The sequence below is a fragment of the Vidua macroura genome, chromosome 4, assembly GCF_024509145.1.
Source record: "Vidua macroura isolate BioBank_ID:100142 chromosome 4, ASM2450914v1, whole genome shotgun sequence".
Lineage (NCBI taxonomy): Eukaryota > Metazoa > Chordata > Aves > Passeriformes > Viduidae > Vidua > Vidua macroura.
The window spans coordinates 31352535-31367311 of NC_071574.1; the positions used below are offsets into that span (position 1 = coordinate 31352535).

The 14777-nt window shown below is 40.0% G+C and overlaps 1 protein-coding gene across 1 annotated transcript in view; it reads left to right on the forward strand.

Moving 5' to 3' along the window:
• The window catches only part of LOC128806834 (uncharacterized), a 60131-nt gene continuing 45354 nt past the window's right edge, over positions 1-14777 (forward strand). The window contains exons 1-10 of the mRNA XM_053976666.1: positions 1-45; positions 613-909; positions 2194-2755; positions 2954-3054; positions 3394-3463; positions 4507-4637; positions 6292-6380; positions 7525-7624; positions 8964-9007; positions 10165-10242. Of these exons, the coding sequence (XP_053832641.1) occupies positions 1-45; positions 613-909; positions 2194-2755; positions 2954-3054; positions 3394-3463; positions 4507-4637; positions 6292-6380; positions 7525-7624; positions 8964-9007; positions 10165-10242 (1517 nt within the window). The remainder of the gene's footprint in view (positions 46-612; positions 910-2193; positions 2756-2953; positions 3055-3393; positions 3464-4506; positions 4638-6291; positions 6381-7524; positions 7625-8963; positions 9008-10164; positions 10243-14777) is intronic.

The following is a 14777-nucleotide window of genomic DNA, read 5'->3' on the forward strand; positions in this document are numbered from 1 at the left end:
ATGGGCTCTGAGCTAATCACTACTGCTCAGGATGGAATGATGATGGTAATGAAAATTCAGTATATTTTAATAAAATAATTCGTGAAATTGAGAGGATAGAGGTAGTGAATAAATTAACTCTCAGAAAAATTGATGACTTTGCTGGAATCTCAATAAGCTTATTAAATAGTCTACTTATTTACGGACAAGTATAAATTGAGTAAGAAACACATTAGCTGTGGGAACCAACAGAATACAGGCTTTGATCCCTTTATCACTTCACTACACCATTGCAAATAATGGAAACTATTCTAAATCCTTTCTGTGTGTTTTTGGGAGATCAACTAATGGGTGTGTCTTAATATTAAATACATGTTGGATATTAATTGTCTCACACAGCCATCAACATCCATATACAAATTTGCTACAATTGTGTTTAAGGTTCCATAAGGACCTTGAAATGGTTTCTGACAAAACAAGATCCAGTCCTTCCCCTGAACCATGAGCAGTGGCTGTCAAAATCCATGCTATGAAAATACCTGAGAGAAGTTAAAAGAATAAAGCATCTTCTAGATTTCAAGATGGTTTCACCAACGTACACGTGTACATGTGAATATTTATTTCTTAATGTAGATAAAATGCCCGGTTCATCTGGAGAGACAGAAACGCACAGAGGATGCTGGTGAGAGCAGGCGGCTGGTTTTGGGGCCAGGGATTGTTTTGCAGGCGGGGAGGGTGCGGACAGTGGTGAAACACAGCCACCTACCGGTCCCTTGGCCTCAGCAGCCAGCTCTTCTCACGCCCAGGAGTTCAGTTTTGCAGCATGAAAACCTGGCCCAACATCCATGGGTTATCAATGATTCTGTTTATCAGTCAGTGGCATTTATTCTGGATGGGTTCAAGCACAGAAGAGAGGACCGCAGCACTTTGGTAATAGTGTCCCAGCCAAGGTGAACCACACTTGAATTTCACCCCGGATTTGAGAGGGTTGCATGACTTGCAGAGGATTAGCCATGTTTCCTGCCACGCTGCAATAAGTTGGCATGCAACTGCAATGCATTCTATATCAAAACACACGTGGAAGACACTTTAAAGTTTATTTACAGAAAGCATCTGTCTTTATGTCTATACAGATAGCCATGTATTTTGTACCTGACAGTGCTCTTTCTGATTCTTGTTTCAAAGCTGACTTTAAGGAGCTATACAATAAATATATATTTAGGACAAAGCTCTCTGGAGTCCTGGTGGTTGTTCTCCCCTACTGTGATTATTTGCATGTTTACTGGTTTATAGGGACTCAAAATCTGCAAATTTTAAACATAATAATGAAATACTTTCATAGTATAATAATAAAAATATGTATAGGGAACCAAATTTTCTTCCTTTATGACCTCCTTGGTTCTGCCTCTTTAATAGATTAGGACAGTAATTGTTCATCACTCAGGCACTGAGAACATAAAATGGTGATTTATAGCTCTTCTTTGCCATAGGAAAACATTGTGTCTTTCTAAATAAGAAACCAAATTCTGAGATCACAGCATGATTATTTCCTATCTTCTCTCAACTGCATTATTTCTAATCACAATTTGAAAATAGTCTAACTGGAAATCTTATCAACAATTTCCAGAAGTACTTATTTATTTTCAACATGGCTACTTTTTACATCAGTAAAACCCCGTCTCATCATCACCACGTACTCAGCATTGTCAGTGTTGCACCAAACGTTTTATTTTTCATCACTCTTGCAAAGACTTCCAATTTTATTATGCATCATTTGCAAGATATAATTCAAACCCACTTGGAATAGAAGTGTACTTGTTAAGGAAGGCCAAGCTGTTGTCTGGTTCAGGCACAGCCCCCGTTGATGTCAGACACGGAGGATTCGCTCTGGAGCACCTGTACACGATCAGCCTGTGTGTGATTATCTCTGCGGAGATATCCAGAGACAGCTCTCCAGCTCAGACACCAGGACTAGGAAATCGTTCCTCCTTATATACGAGGGAATTTCCTGGCTTGGTGACACTTTCCTCTCGTCCACGGACTAGAAATTCAGTCCAGGACCTGAGAAACGCTTTCTCTCAGAACAGAGACGTGCACTCCCACACGGAAAGTCTTATTCTTTAATAAACACATTTTGTATTTAGGCGAGGAGGAAAAGGCTTCATAAGAATTCCATAACGGGACTATCTGACACGCTTCTGACGTTATCCCGAGCCTCATGACGGGGTTTTGCCCCGACACACCGCCGCACGCTTCGGGGTGACACGGCTGCGCTCGCCAAGCCCGCAGCTCCTCGGGGATGCGACAGCCCCGCCACCGACCCGTGTCCAGCACGGGGCCGGGCACAGCCCGAGCCAGAGAGGTCCCTTTTCGGACACGCCTCAGGCTGGACCCATCACTGCCCTACAGCTTCCAGGCGCTATACACGTACCCACTACACCGCGCTGCACCCGCGCTGCTCCCAGTGCTCTCCCCGCGCACCCGGGCTTTATAAACTTTCTCCCGCCCCTTTTCCCAATCGCCTCCGCAGGCCCCAGCTCCTCCCCAGCCCTGTGTTGGGAGGCCGCAGCCGGGGCGGTGCCCGCTCCCGCCGCCGCCACCACCACCACCATGAGCTGCGCCGCGCTGCTGGCGCTGCGGGGCCCGCGGCTCCTGGGGGCGGCCGCCCGCCCGCCCCGCTGGAGCCGCCGGCGCAGCGCGGGCTGCGAGCCCCCGGCGGGCGCCGCGGTGCGCATCGGCTGCGCCTCGGGCTTCTGGGGGGACACGGCGGCCGCAGGTGGGCGGTGCGGCGGCAGCGGCTGCTCGGGGGGCGGCGGGGAGACCCGGGCGGGCGGCGGGGACCCGGCGCTATAGACAGCCCCGGTGCGCAAGCGGCCGGGCCGGGGCCGCCACCCGCCCGGGCGGGGCCGGCAGCGGGGGTAGGGGCGGGCGGGGGTGCCCCGTGCTGATGGTGCCGCCTTGCCTGCCCCGCCAGTGCCGCAGCTGCTGTACGGAGGGAAGCTGGATTTCCTGGTTTTCGATTACCTCTCCGAGATCACCATGTCGCTGCTGACGGCCGCCAAGGCCCGGTCTCCCGTAAGTAGAGCCGGTGTCCGGCCCCAGCGTGCTGGGCTTGGCCGGGGCGGGTGCGCTCCGGTACTTTCCCACCTCCCGAGCTCTCCTTCAGCCCAAGCCTCTATAAGACTTACCTGGTTACGGGGATACGGTTTCTTAAGTATACTTTTTATTCGCATGCATTTATTTGCATCTATTCAGTTTCATCTAGTGAAAGTGCTTATGTCGTTTCCCATCGTGCTACCCAAACGATGGTATTATTTGAGAGGTGGCTGCTCTTCTCTGTTTCCTGTGTTAACCAAGGAGAGGGGTTGGGTTAACCTACCTATAAGAAATGGTTACAGCTCTTAATTATTTCAGGTTTTAGGTTACACTCCGGATTTTGTCTCCACTGCCATGGCTCCCTATATAAAAGATATTCACAGGAAAGGTATGCTACTCCTTGCATGAGTTTGTATGTTAGTTCAGTACACCTGCTTATGAAAGTAGGCTGACAGAGTTGGGGCTGTTCAGTCTGGAGAAGAGAAGGCTCTGGGAAGATCTTACAGCACCTTGCAGTACCTAAAGGGGGCTTGCAAGAGAGTTGGACTTTTTACAAGGATCTGTAGTGATAGAAGAAGGTGGAATGGCCATAAGCTGGGGTAGATTTAGATTGCATGCTAGGAAGAAGTTCTTTACTTTGAGGATGGTGAGGCACTGGAGCAGGTTGTCTGGAGAAGTTTTGGGTGCCCCATCCCTGGAAGTGTTCAAGGCCAGGATGGATGGAGCCCTGAATAACCTTGCCCATAGCAGGGGACTTGGAACTAGGTGATCTCTAAGGTCCTTTTAATCCAAACTCTTCTAGAATTCTATGAAAAATCCCATTGTAATTGATGTGGGGTACAGGTCTGATGGTGAAATTGGGTTGATTTAAGGGTATTTATTACAATTGTAAATACGTACGTATATTTCCATGTATTTCTTAATGTAGCTTCAATTTGTGAATGGCAGATTGCTTTACAGATTTTCTTAAAATGTGAGATCTAGAGGTTTTCAAGGTAATCTAAGTTTTTCAAAATTCTCCCATAGTTCTACAATGTGTTTTTCCACTCTTTTTTTTTTTTTTTTTTTTTTTGTTTACATTAGTAAAGCTTCACAGTGTCTATTACTGTTCCTGTCGGAGGTGTTTGATGCTGTCTGCCTCATTATGTGTGTCTTCCTGGTTGCTTTCTCCTTCCATTCATAAAGGATAGATGAGAAGTATCTATAGCAGTTATTTTTCTCTAAAGAATTTTGTACTGGCTTATTCTGATCCTTTCATAGGTTAAATGTGGTTCTTATTTTAATGTGGTCTTTGTGTTTTGCTTGATTGAATGTCTGCTACCTTGCAAAGGTGATACCTTGCTTGTGTTTCAGCACACTTTTTAAAGTACAGGTGATTGATTATTGTTGCTACTGAACTTTATTTGCCCTTTTTTTTTTTTTTACTATTAGGTGTTCGTGTCATCAGTAATGCTGGTGGAATTAATCCACTTGCTTGTGCAGCTGCCCTTCAGGAGGTGGCAAAGAAAGCAGATGTTGATTTGAAAATAGCTGTTGTTGCTGGAGATGATCTGATGAGTGAGGTATTTCACTTTGTTTTAAGCCATAGTAGCACAAGTCTGTATAGCATGAAGGTGGCATTTACAGTCCCACAGGAACCTTGTGTGTCTTTATGCAGTAGTCTTCTACTATCAGAAGCATTGTTCTTCATTATCTTTTAGGTTTTTTTAATGCATAAACATAATTTGTGGCACATCTGCTGCTTCATATAGAGTGGGGGTGAATTTTATAAGCTTGAGGATCTTCTGTTTAGCTTTTTGAAGCAAAATGCGTATCTGCTGTAAGGTCTGCCTGCTCTTCAGGAGAAGCTATTACATGCTGTTACTGCTTGTCTAAACTAGATAATCATGCCTGTTAATTCTTCTGAATATGGTGTAGCTACCACACGTTCAAATGCTTATCCCTTCTAGCTTTTTTAGTGGTTTACAGGCATTTCCTGATGTTACTTTGTTTATAGATAGCTGGTTTTTTTGGTTTTAAGTAATGCGTTTACAGCTGGTAAGGTAAGGTTAAGTGAGAGGATTGAAGTTTAAATATTAAAAAAAAAATTAAAAATTGAAAGATTAAATACCTGGGATTTTTTACTTAAAGAATTACACCGTATCTTTGAAATCTGCAAAAGATGTTGGCCATACCTGAAAAGCTACTGGGAAAAGAGTTTATACATAATAGTAGTTAACAGAGGAGAGGTTTGCACTGTGGTTAAATCTCTGCCTGTAACTTGGAAAATTATTTATCTGCATAGGATCTGTTACCCCTTGCATGCTCTTGAATGTGGAAGATCGTCAAGTAAGATTCTTTATTTGCAAGTTGTGTGGTGCTTGGATGTCCTTTTAAGAAGCTTCTGCTGTACTGAAATTACGGTCTGTGGGCCAGAATTTCATTAGTGGTACAACAGTGGTGGTTATTTGAGCTTGTTATGGACATGTCTGATCTGAAGTGCATTGTCTTCTATGCTGTTGCCAGTACATAACCTGCAGGAGCAAAAAGACACAACTTTTATGGTCTACAGACAGCTTCAACTGTTGATACATGAAACATGGTAAATGTTATTTGTGGTTTGGAGGATTTAATTCATTGACATAGAATACCAAATTAGTTCAGAGTGGAAGTTTGTTTTTTTTTCCTCACACTACAGATCCCACCTGTAAATTAGTATTTACAGTTTACATTGTGTCTATGCAGTCACTGTCCCCTCAGTCCACTGGATTGCCAAGCTAATGCCTAATTCATGGTCGAAAACACACCCTCCCCCCACCTACTTTTCTGGAAACACAATTTATTCTAAGTACTGTATAAAGCTCCAGGATTAACCTTGTTCTCTGGCCATGACACCATTGCAGATGTGGCAGGTACATTTCTGTTTACAGGGTTTGATTTATTTAGTCCTGTAGCAATTAAAGACCATTTAAAGCCTAGGAAGTACACCAGTTCATTGTTGTTAGTCATACACATTCTTTAAAGACTACCTTAATTTTCAGCATGCTGAAAAAGTTGTGGTTAAAAGTGTATCTAAGGCTTTTAGCCATTCAACTGATTGGTATTATTAATACTTTCAATAATTATACTTGGCTTAGAGTTGCTATGAAGTGGATCTATTGTTTGATACTAATAAGAGGCTTACAGTAGAAACTTCAAAATACTCATTGCTTGTGTGTTCTGCTTCTTTTCTAACAGAAAGAGAACTTAAAAGGAGCTGGTATCACTGATTTAGAGAGTGGCAAACAATTTCCAGAGAATATTCACAGCATGAATGTGTATCTTGGGTGAGTTATTTTAGCATGATATATTTTATTAAGAGCAACTAAATTTAATGTATTGAATACACAAATTTGTTTTACTTTGCAGTTAAAACCACTTAGTATATGAGGTTCATCTTTAAATTATTCAGGCAACCAGAAAAAAAAATTGTTTGTAACTTGTAGATAAGTTCCAGTTATAACCTTGTAAGTTATGACTCCTTAGCAGTGCACCATCTGTGAATCATCAGGTTTTAGTTCAAGCCAAAACAGCTTTAGTTCACTCACAACAACTGCAAAAATGCTTTTTCATATGCTGAGTATTCTGTTGCAGAATGGAGTAGTTTACTACGTTGTCACTAGAGAAGTGCAAACAAGGAATTCAAGTACTGGGATGTAGTCAGTGCTGTAGGAGGTTCCCTTGCTCTGAACTCTGTGTCAGGCTTTGTACTCTTGAAATTTTGGAAACCAGTTTTTCAGGATGGTCACTTGTTTTGAAAGATCTCCATTCCCTCCTTTATCATACTTAGGGTTTCTGTAAGTCTGTGAATGCAGGTGTTCTAGCTACCTCTTTGTGAAGTTGAGTTTTCATTGTCACCATCCACTTGAGATGTTAATCAGGTCTAGTAATGGGGAAGGAGTGAGTAATGAGGCAGTGGTCACATACTCTCTTCCAGTTGATGATCCTGGTGATCCCGTTCTTGCCCAGCTCTTGAAGTTGCACAATACTGCGAGTTCTTGAATCACTTAGGTGATTGACCTGAAAGGTTTAAAATTGGAGGGCTAAGTCACCAGGCTTTATCCCTAAAGAATGTTCATCTTTATACACTCATCTAAAAATTAAATAGTTAATGAATCTCTGAAAAGCACTCTTTTCTGTAATGGGTGATAGAAATGTCCCTCTCTGCGCTTTGTTCAAAGAAGTTTCTATGGGCGTTACGAGAAGTGTTTCAGTTAGGTTATTTAGGTGCCTGAATTTGATAGTGCCCTGATGACTTCTGTTTAAAATACACTTGATGTACATACCTAATGACAAATTAGTTGTTAAAGTAGATTTTACTGATTTCCTAGGCAATTTAAGCGTTTTTTAGCCTGTGTGTGTTGGGGAGCTGTTTTTTAAATGATACTTTGAAACACAAAAGTACTTGCTGCTCTGTTTTGTCATTTTTAGTGCAAGACCAATAAGCAGAGCTCTAGACCTTGGAGCTGATATTGTTGTAACGGGCAGATGTGTTGACAGCGGGATTGTATTAGGACCACTCATTCATTCTGTAAGTACAAGTTAATTTCTGAATGCTAAGGAATATATGTGAGTGAATATTCAGCAGTTGTTGTCAGACAATTCTTGTTCCTTATGAAAATGTAGATACTAAATTAAAAATAATTAGCATCTTCTTTTTTTTTTCTTACGTGCATGAAAAGTTATCAGCTTCCGCTTCTCCTAAATTGATAGCAGGCATATTTGCTAACTTGTATACCATTAAGCTGGAAAGCATGGGTGAAATTTAGGAAGTCTTAGCCTCTTTCAGGAGTATTTTACTCTTACCACTTGTTTTGGGTTTTTTTACCTTGCCTTTCTGCAAATTTTGGTGTGCAAGTATATTTTTCTTTACCACAAAGGGTTGATAGTAGAGCTCACTCTGGTTGGGGGGTAGCGTTTGAGGTGGTTTAAAACACTGGGGTTTTTTATTCAGTGAGTGAGCAGTTTTGTTTAAAGTAAAGTTTCAATACAGCATTTCTGAAATTCCTTGAAATTCAAATAATTATACAAGCATGGTGTGTAGTTTTCTGGAGTGTTTTTAATAGGTTTTCGTGAATTTTTGTGAGGGATCACACATGGTGAAATATAGAAGCTTTCTTCTGGTGCATATTTAAAAATAGGAAGGAATGTGTATAGTTAAAAACATACTTTCTGAGACATCATACTCTTTTGATTTCATGCATGTCAAATATTGCCTAATTAATTTTCCATTTATAAATTCCATTATGACTTCTTATATTGTTCCTAGTTGTTTACATTCTCAAAATATCAGTCAGTGTGTATTGCTTACTCCAGAGAGACCTTATCTAATTTATTTAGGAAAGGTTTTAGGAAAATTTCTGCAAAGTGCTAAATAAGAGACAATTACTGTATTGCTTGCAGGTTGGACTCAGGGAAAAGATTCTAGCTAAAATTTCCAGTTAAACAGAAAATACTTCCAGTTTTTTTGGGTGACTGGTAGTACTCCAGGAACTGATAATTTTCAAAAGCTGAAGACAGATAGTGGTTTGTCCAGGTGACACAAGATAGGTACTATACTTCTAAACCTGTAGGTTGTGCAGTTTTAAGTAATATGGGTGTTGCACTTCCAGGTGTTTTGAAGAGGGTATGACTTTCAGAGTTTAAATTTGTTGGGGTGTATCAATAGTAACAAAACTGAAATGTGTCAGAGTATTTTTTGCTAATTTGCTGTATAGGAACTCAAATCCATGTACAGTGCCTGCCAATTATTGTTATTTAGATTAAAAAGTATATCCAATGCGTTATTCAAAGCAATGAACATACTGTATGCAGTTTTTTGTACTGTATGAAACTTCCATGTATTTAAAATATTTGTGTTTTTCTTCTAGTTTGGCTGGAATAGGGATGACTATGACTTGCTAGCTGCAGGAAGGTAAATGATATAAGAAGAAATGGGGTAAATCTATATTTCATATCATAACGTCAAGATACCAACTTTTTCAGCACATGCTAATTTTTCATATTATCACTGCATTAATTTATTTGCATGTTTTTGTTAGGGTTTGAGTTCTTTTTCAAGGCTCACTTACTACTCTCTCTTGGAATTGAAATTATAGAAACTTCATTCTGGAACCAGCTTAAAATAAGAAAAGGAAGAAAAGGTTGAAAGATTTTATTTAACAGCTTAACTTTCTCTTGCTGTTCATTTTGTGTCAAGAGATGAAATCTCATAGTACAGGCCACTGATTCCCAGGTTTTTCTGTTTGGCTGCCACTGTTGATAGCTGGGGTGGTTGGAGGGCTTACTCTGAAAGATGCACAAAAGCAGGTTTGGTCAGAAGGCGGCATCCTGGTATGGTTTTGTTGAAGCTCAGTGTCAGTGCTCCCACTTACAAATCCTTGTTGTAGTCCTAAGGTTAGGAATCTGATTCAAAAAGGGGTAGAATTATGCCACCTAATTTAACATTGTGCATCATGTATCTGAATTGAAATCCTTGTAAAAGAGTGATTACTTAGATAGCCTGAGCACACCCTAGTGTTAGTGTTCTTGAACCTCTGCTTGAGAAAAAGTGTGCAGAGGAATTCATTCAGGCTCCACTGACTTGGGGTTGATAGAGATGAAGATTTTCCCCATAATTCTGTTGAATATTTATCGACTATTGCAATCAAAATTTGAAAATAGTAATACATAATCATAATACATTGTGGTGAATACATAATACGTGGAGGTGAGATTTTTTGTCTTTTCATTTAAAAATGGTCTTTGTCTATTTAGTTACACATAGCGCAGACTACGAAGATCCTGAATTTAGATCAAGATTTGAAATTACTAAGAAAACCTTGGTTTTAGGTGTGAGGTAATCTTCTAGGTATTCATTTTTTATAGGAAAATTCTTGTAAAAGTTTGTCCTTTAAACACGTCTTTCAGGATCCCTTGTTATGCTTAGCATATAATTCATAATTCTATTAGATAGTTGTGGAGGAAAATAGCATGTTTTGTTATTTAGCTCTATTTCTATTGTATTTTAAAGCTGGATTTGTAAAAACTGATTTTACATTATACTTAGTTGCTTTAATGCCATTTTCCCAGTCTTGCAGGTCATCTCATTGAATGTGGTGCTCAGTGTACAGGTGGAATATTTACTGATTGGCACACAGTACCAGACTGGTAGGTAAACTTGATACCAGCATGCATGTCTGTAGTAGACCAAAGATGAGGCTTTCTGCTTGTATCTGTGTTGTGAAAACTGCTTCTACCCTTCACTTTTTGGGGACACAATACAAGCCTCTTGATATTTTGCCCCCTCAACATTACTTTTCTACAAGTTCTGTTTTCCCTTCTGAAGTTTTCCTTTTTGGTCAGACAGGGTCTTTTGTTAACTTCTGTAGATTTTGAAAAATAAATTAGCCCTTTGATTGTTTTTTCCCCCTGTAAAACTATTTTTTCCTGTTTCCTTCAGTATCCTCTGCTTTTTGAAAAGATTTATTATTGACTTTCTTGTATAATTGTATTGGAAAAGACAATATTGATATTTTGGATGCAGTTAAAATCGTCTTCACTTAAATCAGAGATGCTTGCTGGTCAAAAATTTCACATAATTTACTTTGGTAGGTATGAATATATGCCATAGTTCTGTCCTGCTGAATAACCTGATGAGCACAAATGTGTTGGATGGTCAGTCCTTTCAAAAAGCTCTCTGTGTGTCTTGTGTTCAGAACTCTTGAATTAGAGTTACACGTAGGTGTGTTGTTCTGCCTGCTGAGGGGCTGGCTCTTTACCAATCTGTTTTTAACAGTAGGTTAAAAGTACTTGGGGAACACGTTTTCTGCATAGTTCCGGCTGTAGTTACTTCTGTATTTATTGGGATGAGAGGGAGGGATCTTGTCCTGTGCTGTATCATGAGAAAGGCAGCTCTTCTATGTGATGGAGGAAAGGGCTGAAGAGCAGCAGGGAGGTGCAGGAGAGAAGAGTGCTTTAACACAGTGTGTTCCTGCTGCCAGGCTGACTCTGGTCTGGGTGGGTGACCCAGCAGGACTGTGCCCTGCTGTTTGAAGAGCCATAGGGCTGCCTGGATTTTTTCTTCTTGTAGTGCCTGCTTCTTACTCAGAGTGTGATCCTAAAAGATGTGTGCTGCTTTTCTGTGTTCCTGAGCACTGCTGATTAAAGGTGAATGCAGGTATGGCATTGAAACAAACAGGATTGAACATTTCTCCTCACCTACAGGAAGGCTACTGAGCAAACTGCACTCACTCTTCACTGTTGTATTCTATGGGAAATCAAAGGGAGAGAGTTTATAGTAACAAGTTTGGTTTGGAAATTTGTAATTCCTATTCTGATGTCTCTCCCATTAATTTAATTATGCTGCATCATGGAACTTATTAAAATCTTCCGTAACTGTGACTCCAGAAGACCTTGCTTTGTAAAAGAATTAAAGTGAAAAAACAGAATACTAATTTTCATATTAAAATGTTTGATAGGTCTTTAAGGATTTTGCTGTGAGGAGTGTCAATCTGGCTTTAAAAAAGAAAATAAGCTTGAATATATGAAGCTATTGTGAGCTATTGGAGTGGGAATAGCTCATTTTACAGATGAGTTTACGTACACAAATCTGCATAGCTAATAGTTTTGTATCTGTAAAATCACAGGACTTTGTCTAAAATCATAGTAGACTTGTGGCTTAGCACTGACTGGTGCTGAATTGAATCTCTGTTAAAGAACATAGAAGTTTAACAGCTGATACTGGTCTGTTACCTTGTCCCCAGCAATATTCGTACATACCCTGAAACCATACGTGACTGTATTTGTGCTAATATAACAGTTATTTGTTTACCTTCAGTTTAAATCTGCTCAAGAATTGATCATGGTGCCTTAAAACTAATCAGTTTGTTTGCAATTTTTGAGTCTTAGATGTGTAATTGATGAAATTCTTGAAATAAAATAACGTGACACATCAGCCTGCATGATAAGCTGCTAAAACCAGTCAAAACCAGAATAATGTGTGAGCTCTGATTTTAAGTTTTGAGATGTAGATTGGAGATCCACTTCACTAACTGAAGTGGAATTGTGATCCAGTACATCCACTTAGAATATGGGGAGAAGGAAGGAAGGGAGAAGATTATTGGGATAAATTTTGGTTTCCTCATAAATAGTAGTTTGCTATGTTTAGACCCAAAAGCATGGAGGGCAGATATTATGAAAACTCTTGGGATGCAGAAAAATGTTTCCCATTTAATAGTTTAGTAAATTTGCTGGCTTGGGGTTTTCATTGTTTAGACAGTCTGAATCTGTTTTCAGTGCATGCAGATAATGCATTCATAATAATGTACAATAGTAACATGGTGTCTCAGCAGTGACCAAAACAAATAGGTCAACAGAGCTCTGACAGAGTTTGCAGAAGTTACTTGACTGTGTCTATTAATGATTTCTCCCTCCTTTAGAAAAAATGACATTTTTAGCAGCCTCCTGAAAATAAGTGAAAATAATTTAGATCTCAACAAATCATTGTGTCTGTGGTACCTAATGTTAAATCCAAACCAGCTCAATTAAACCAGTAAATAGGAGGGGGAAGAAGCCAAGTTAAATCTGTGTTTATCATTAATGTGCCTTTCACATATGAGTTTCCCACTCCATTACAGCATTTGTGCAGCCTAAGAGATGCATCCCTTGCAATTACTGGTGTGTGGTAACTGAACACTGGAGGGCAGCCTCTCTCCTCCTCACTCCTTACTGTAGAGGATGAGCTTCATTAACCTCCAACTGGGGTCATTTTTTTTGACTGTCTTTGGGGGATTTTTTTCTCTCCAAGAACAGTAATCCACGTGGCTCTTCGGTCTAAGAAGGACTGATGGGTGTGATTTTTTTTTTTTCTAACTTGTAAACAAAACCCAAAGAATTTGCTGCATTTCAGGTTTATAAATCTTAGCTGTTTATTGTTTATGCATAAGCAAAAATAATTAACTCTGTAAACAAGAGTATTTTAGTTGATCTAAATTAAGCCAGGCAAGTTAGAGCTTACATTCTATGCATATACTATCATGTCTCAGTGAGTACTGAGGCACTGGATTGAATCCACTTTGTTCATTCAACATAGTTCAGTTGGTGGTTTTTTGATGTTCTGGGGGTGGGGGGTGTTGTTTGTTTTTAATTTTCTTGAAATGTTTGATGCAGATACTTCTCGGAACTCAATTCCACTGCAAAAGGGTCCTTTAAATCTCAGAAATATTTGTGTGGGTATATTGTGGCCTTTTAATGGTTAATTATTAAAACCTAAGCTATTATTTCATTTCCTTTGCTGTCTCCTTAAAGTAAGTTTTCAATGTAAAACAAGTGAAGTGCATGTTCCAACTTGTGACTCCCCAAGTTACCTTAGTTGATGGAAGCCAAACTTACTTGCTTTGTGTTCACCTAAGGCACTGGGATTTGTGCTGTGTGTCTCTCCTTAGTGCATTTGACTTACAGGTGGCAGTCTTGAAGCTGTAAGGTTTTGTCCAGACAGACAGGTAGAAGGGATAGGTGCTGTTTATTTTTCCAGTGTGAAGGTGGGTGCTTGACTCTTCTCTTTTGTGGATTCTCTGGTGTTTAGCAGAGAAAGTGCAAGAAACCATTAGTTCATAGTCTATAGAAAGAGTAATGTGCATTCTTTAATGCTGATTTTAAGTTAGTGTTATCAAAAAATGCACTTCTTTTCTGTTCCTTGTACAGTAATGCACATCAGCAGAGAGTCAGCAGAAGAGATAATACATCACTGCTCCCTATTTTATGTCTATTAGCAGACGTTACATTGCATTGTCTACAGCTTCCAATGGGGAAATGAACTGTACTGACAGAACTACATTGATAATTCACAGCTCTCTATTTAATTTCATTTTTCCCCAGACACTGTTGTCTCTTGCTATTATTTAGTGCCAGTGGGTGATTAGTACATTGTTTTGTTTTGTTTTGAAATGCAGGAGAGAATAAACTAAGTCTGATCAGTAGAGTTATCATTTTGAGGAGATGATAAACACTGACATTTTGCCCTAAGCCAGGAGTGTACAATGGTTGAGACTGCATAATCCTCTGACCTGGGATGACCAAAAGGGTAAGTCAATAGCTGTAGTCTCTTAAGGGCTGGATCCAGATTTCTTAATTTGGGACTAGAACAAAATCCAGCATGCAAGTCCCATTCAGCAGCGTGGAATGTTTTTTTCTCTGTAGCGCCATCTGTTCCAGGCAGCTGAGAACACCAGGCAGCTGGTCAGTTTAGCCTGAAATTGTCTGGCCATTAGAAGTTGAGGTACAAGACATAGTCTGAAATGCCCTAGTCAGAGGGGAGAAGTGATGCAATCAGTAAGTCTTGCCTAGATCAGAATTGCGTATTAGGAAACACTTTGGTACCTACGTGTAGAGAGATGCTTATACCTTTACTTTATAAGTTTGCGCTGATCTTGCCTGATGTACTATCAATTTTGAACCTGTTGTCAAAACACCCCTAGAAGTGGTAGGAGCTTCTGCTTTTTGCCTAGTAGCATTCTGGTTAAAATATATAACTAAGGAGTTGAGAAGCTTGGCTCAGAGCTCTCCTTGGTGTGACATTCACTGAGTCACGTCTCAGGCAACTGCATTAGCTGTAAAGCTAAAAGTTCATACCACAGCTTACTTGGATCTTGGTTCACTTCCACTGTGCATTACTCTGGGGTTTTGTTTTCATTCTCGCAGCAACT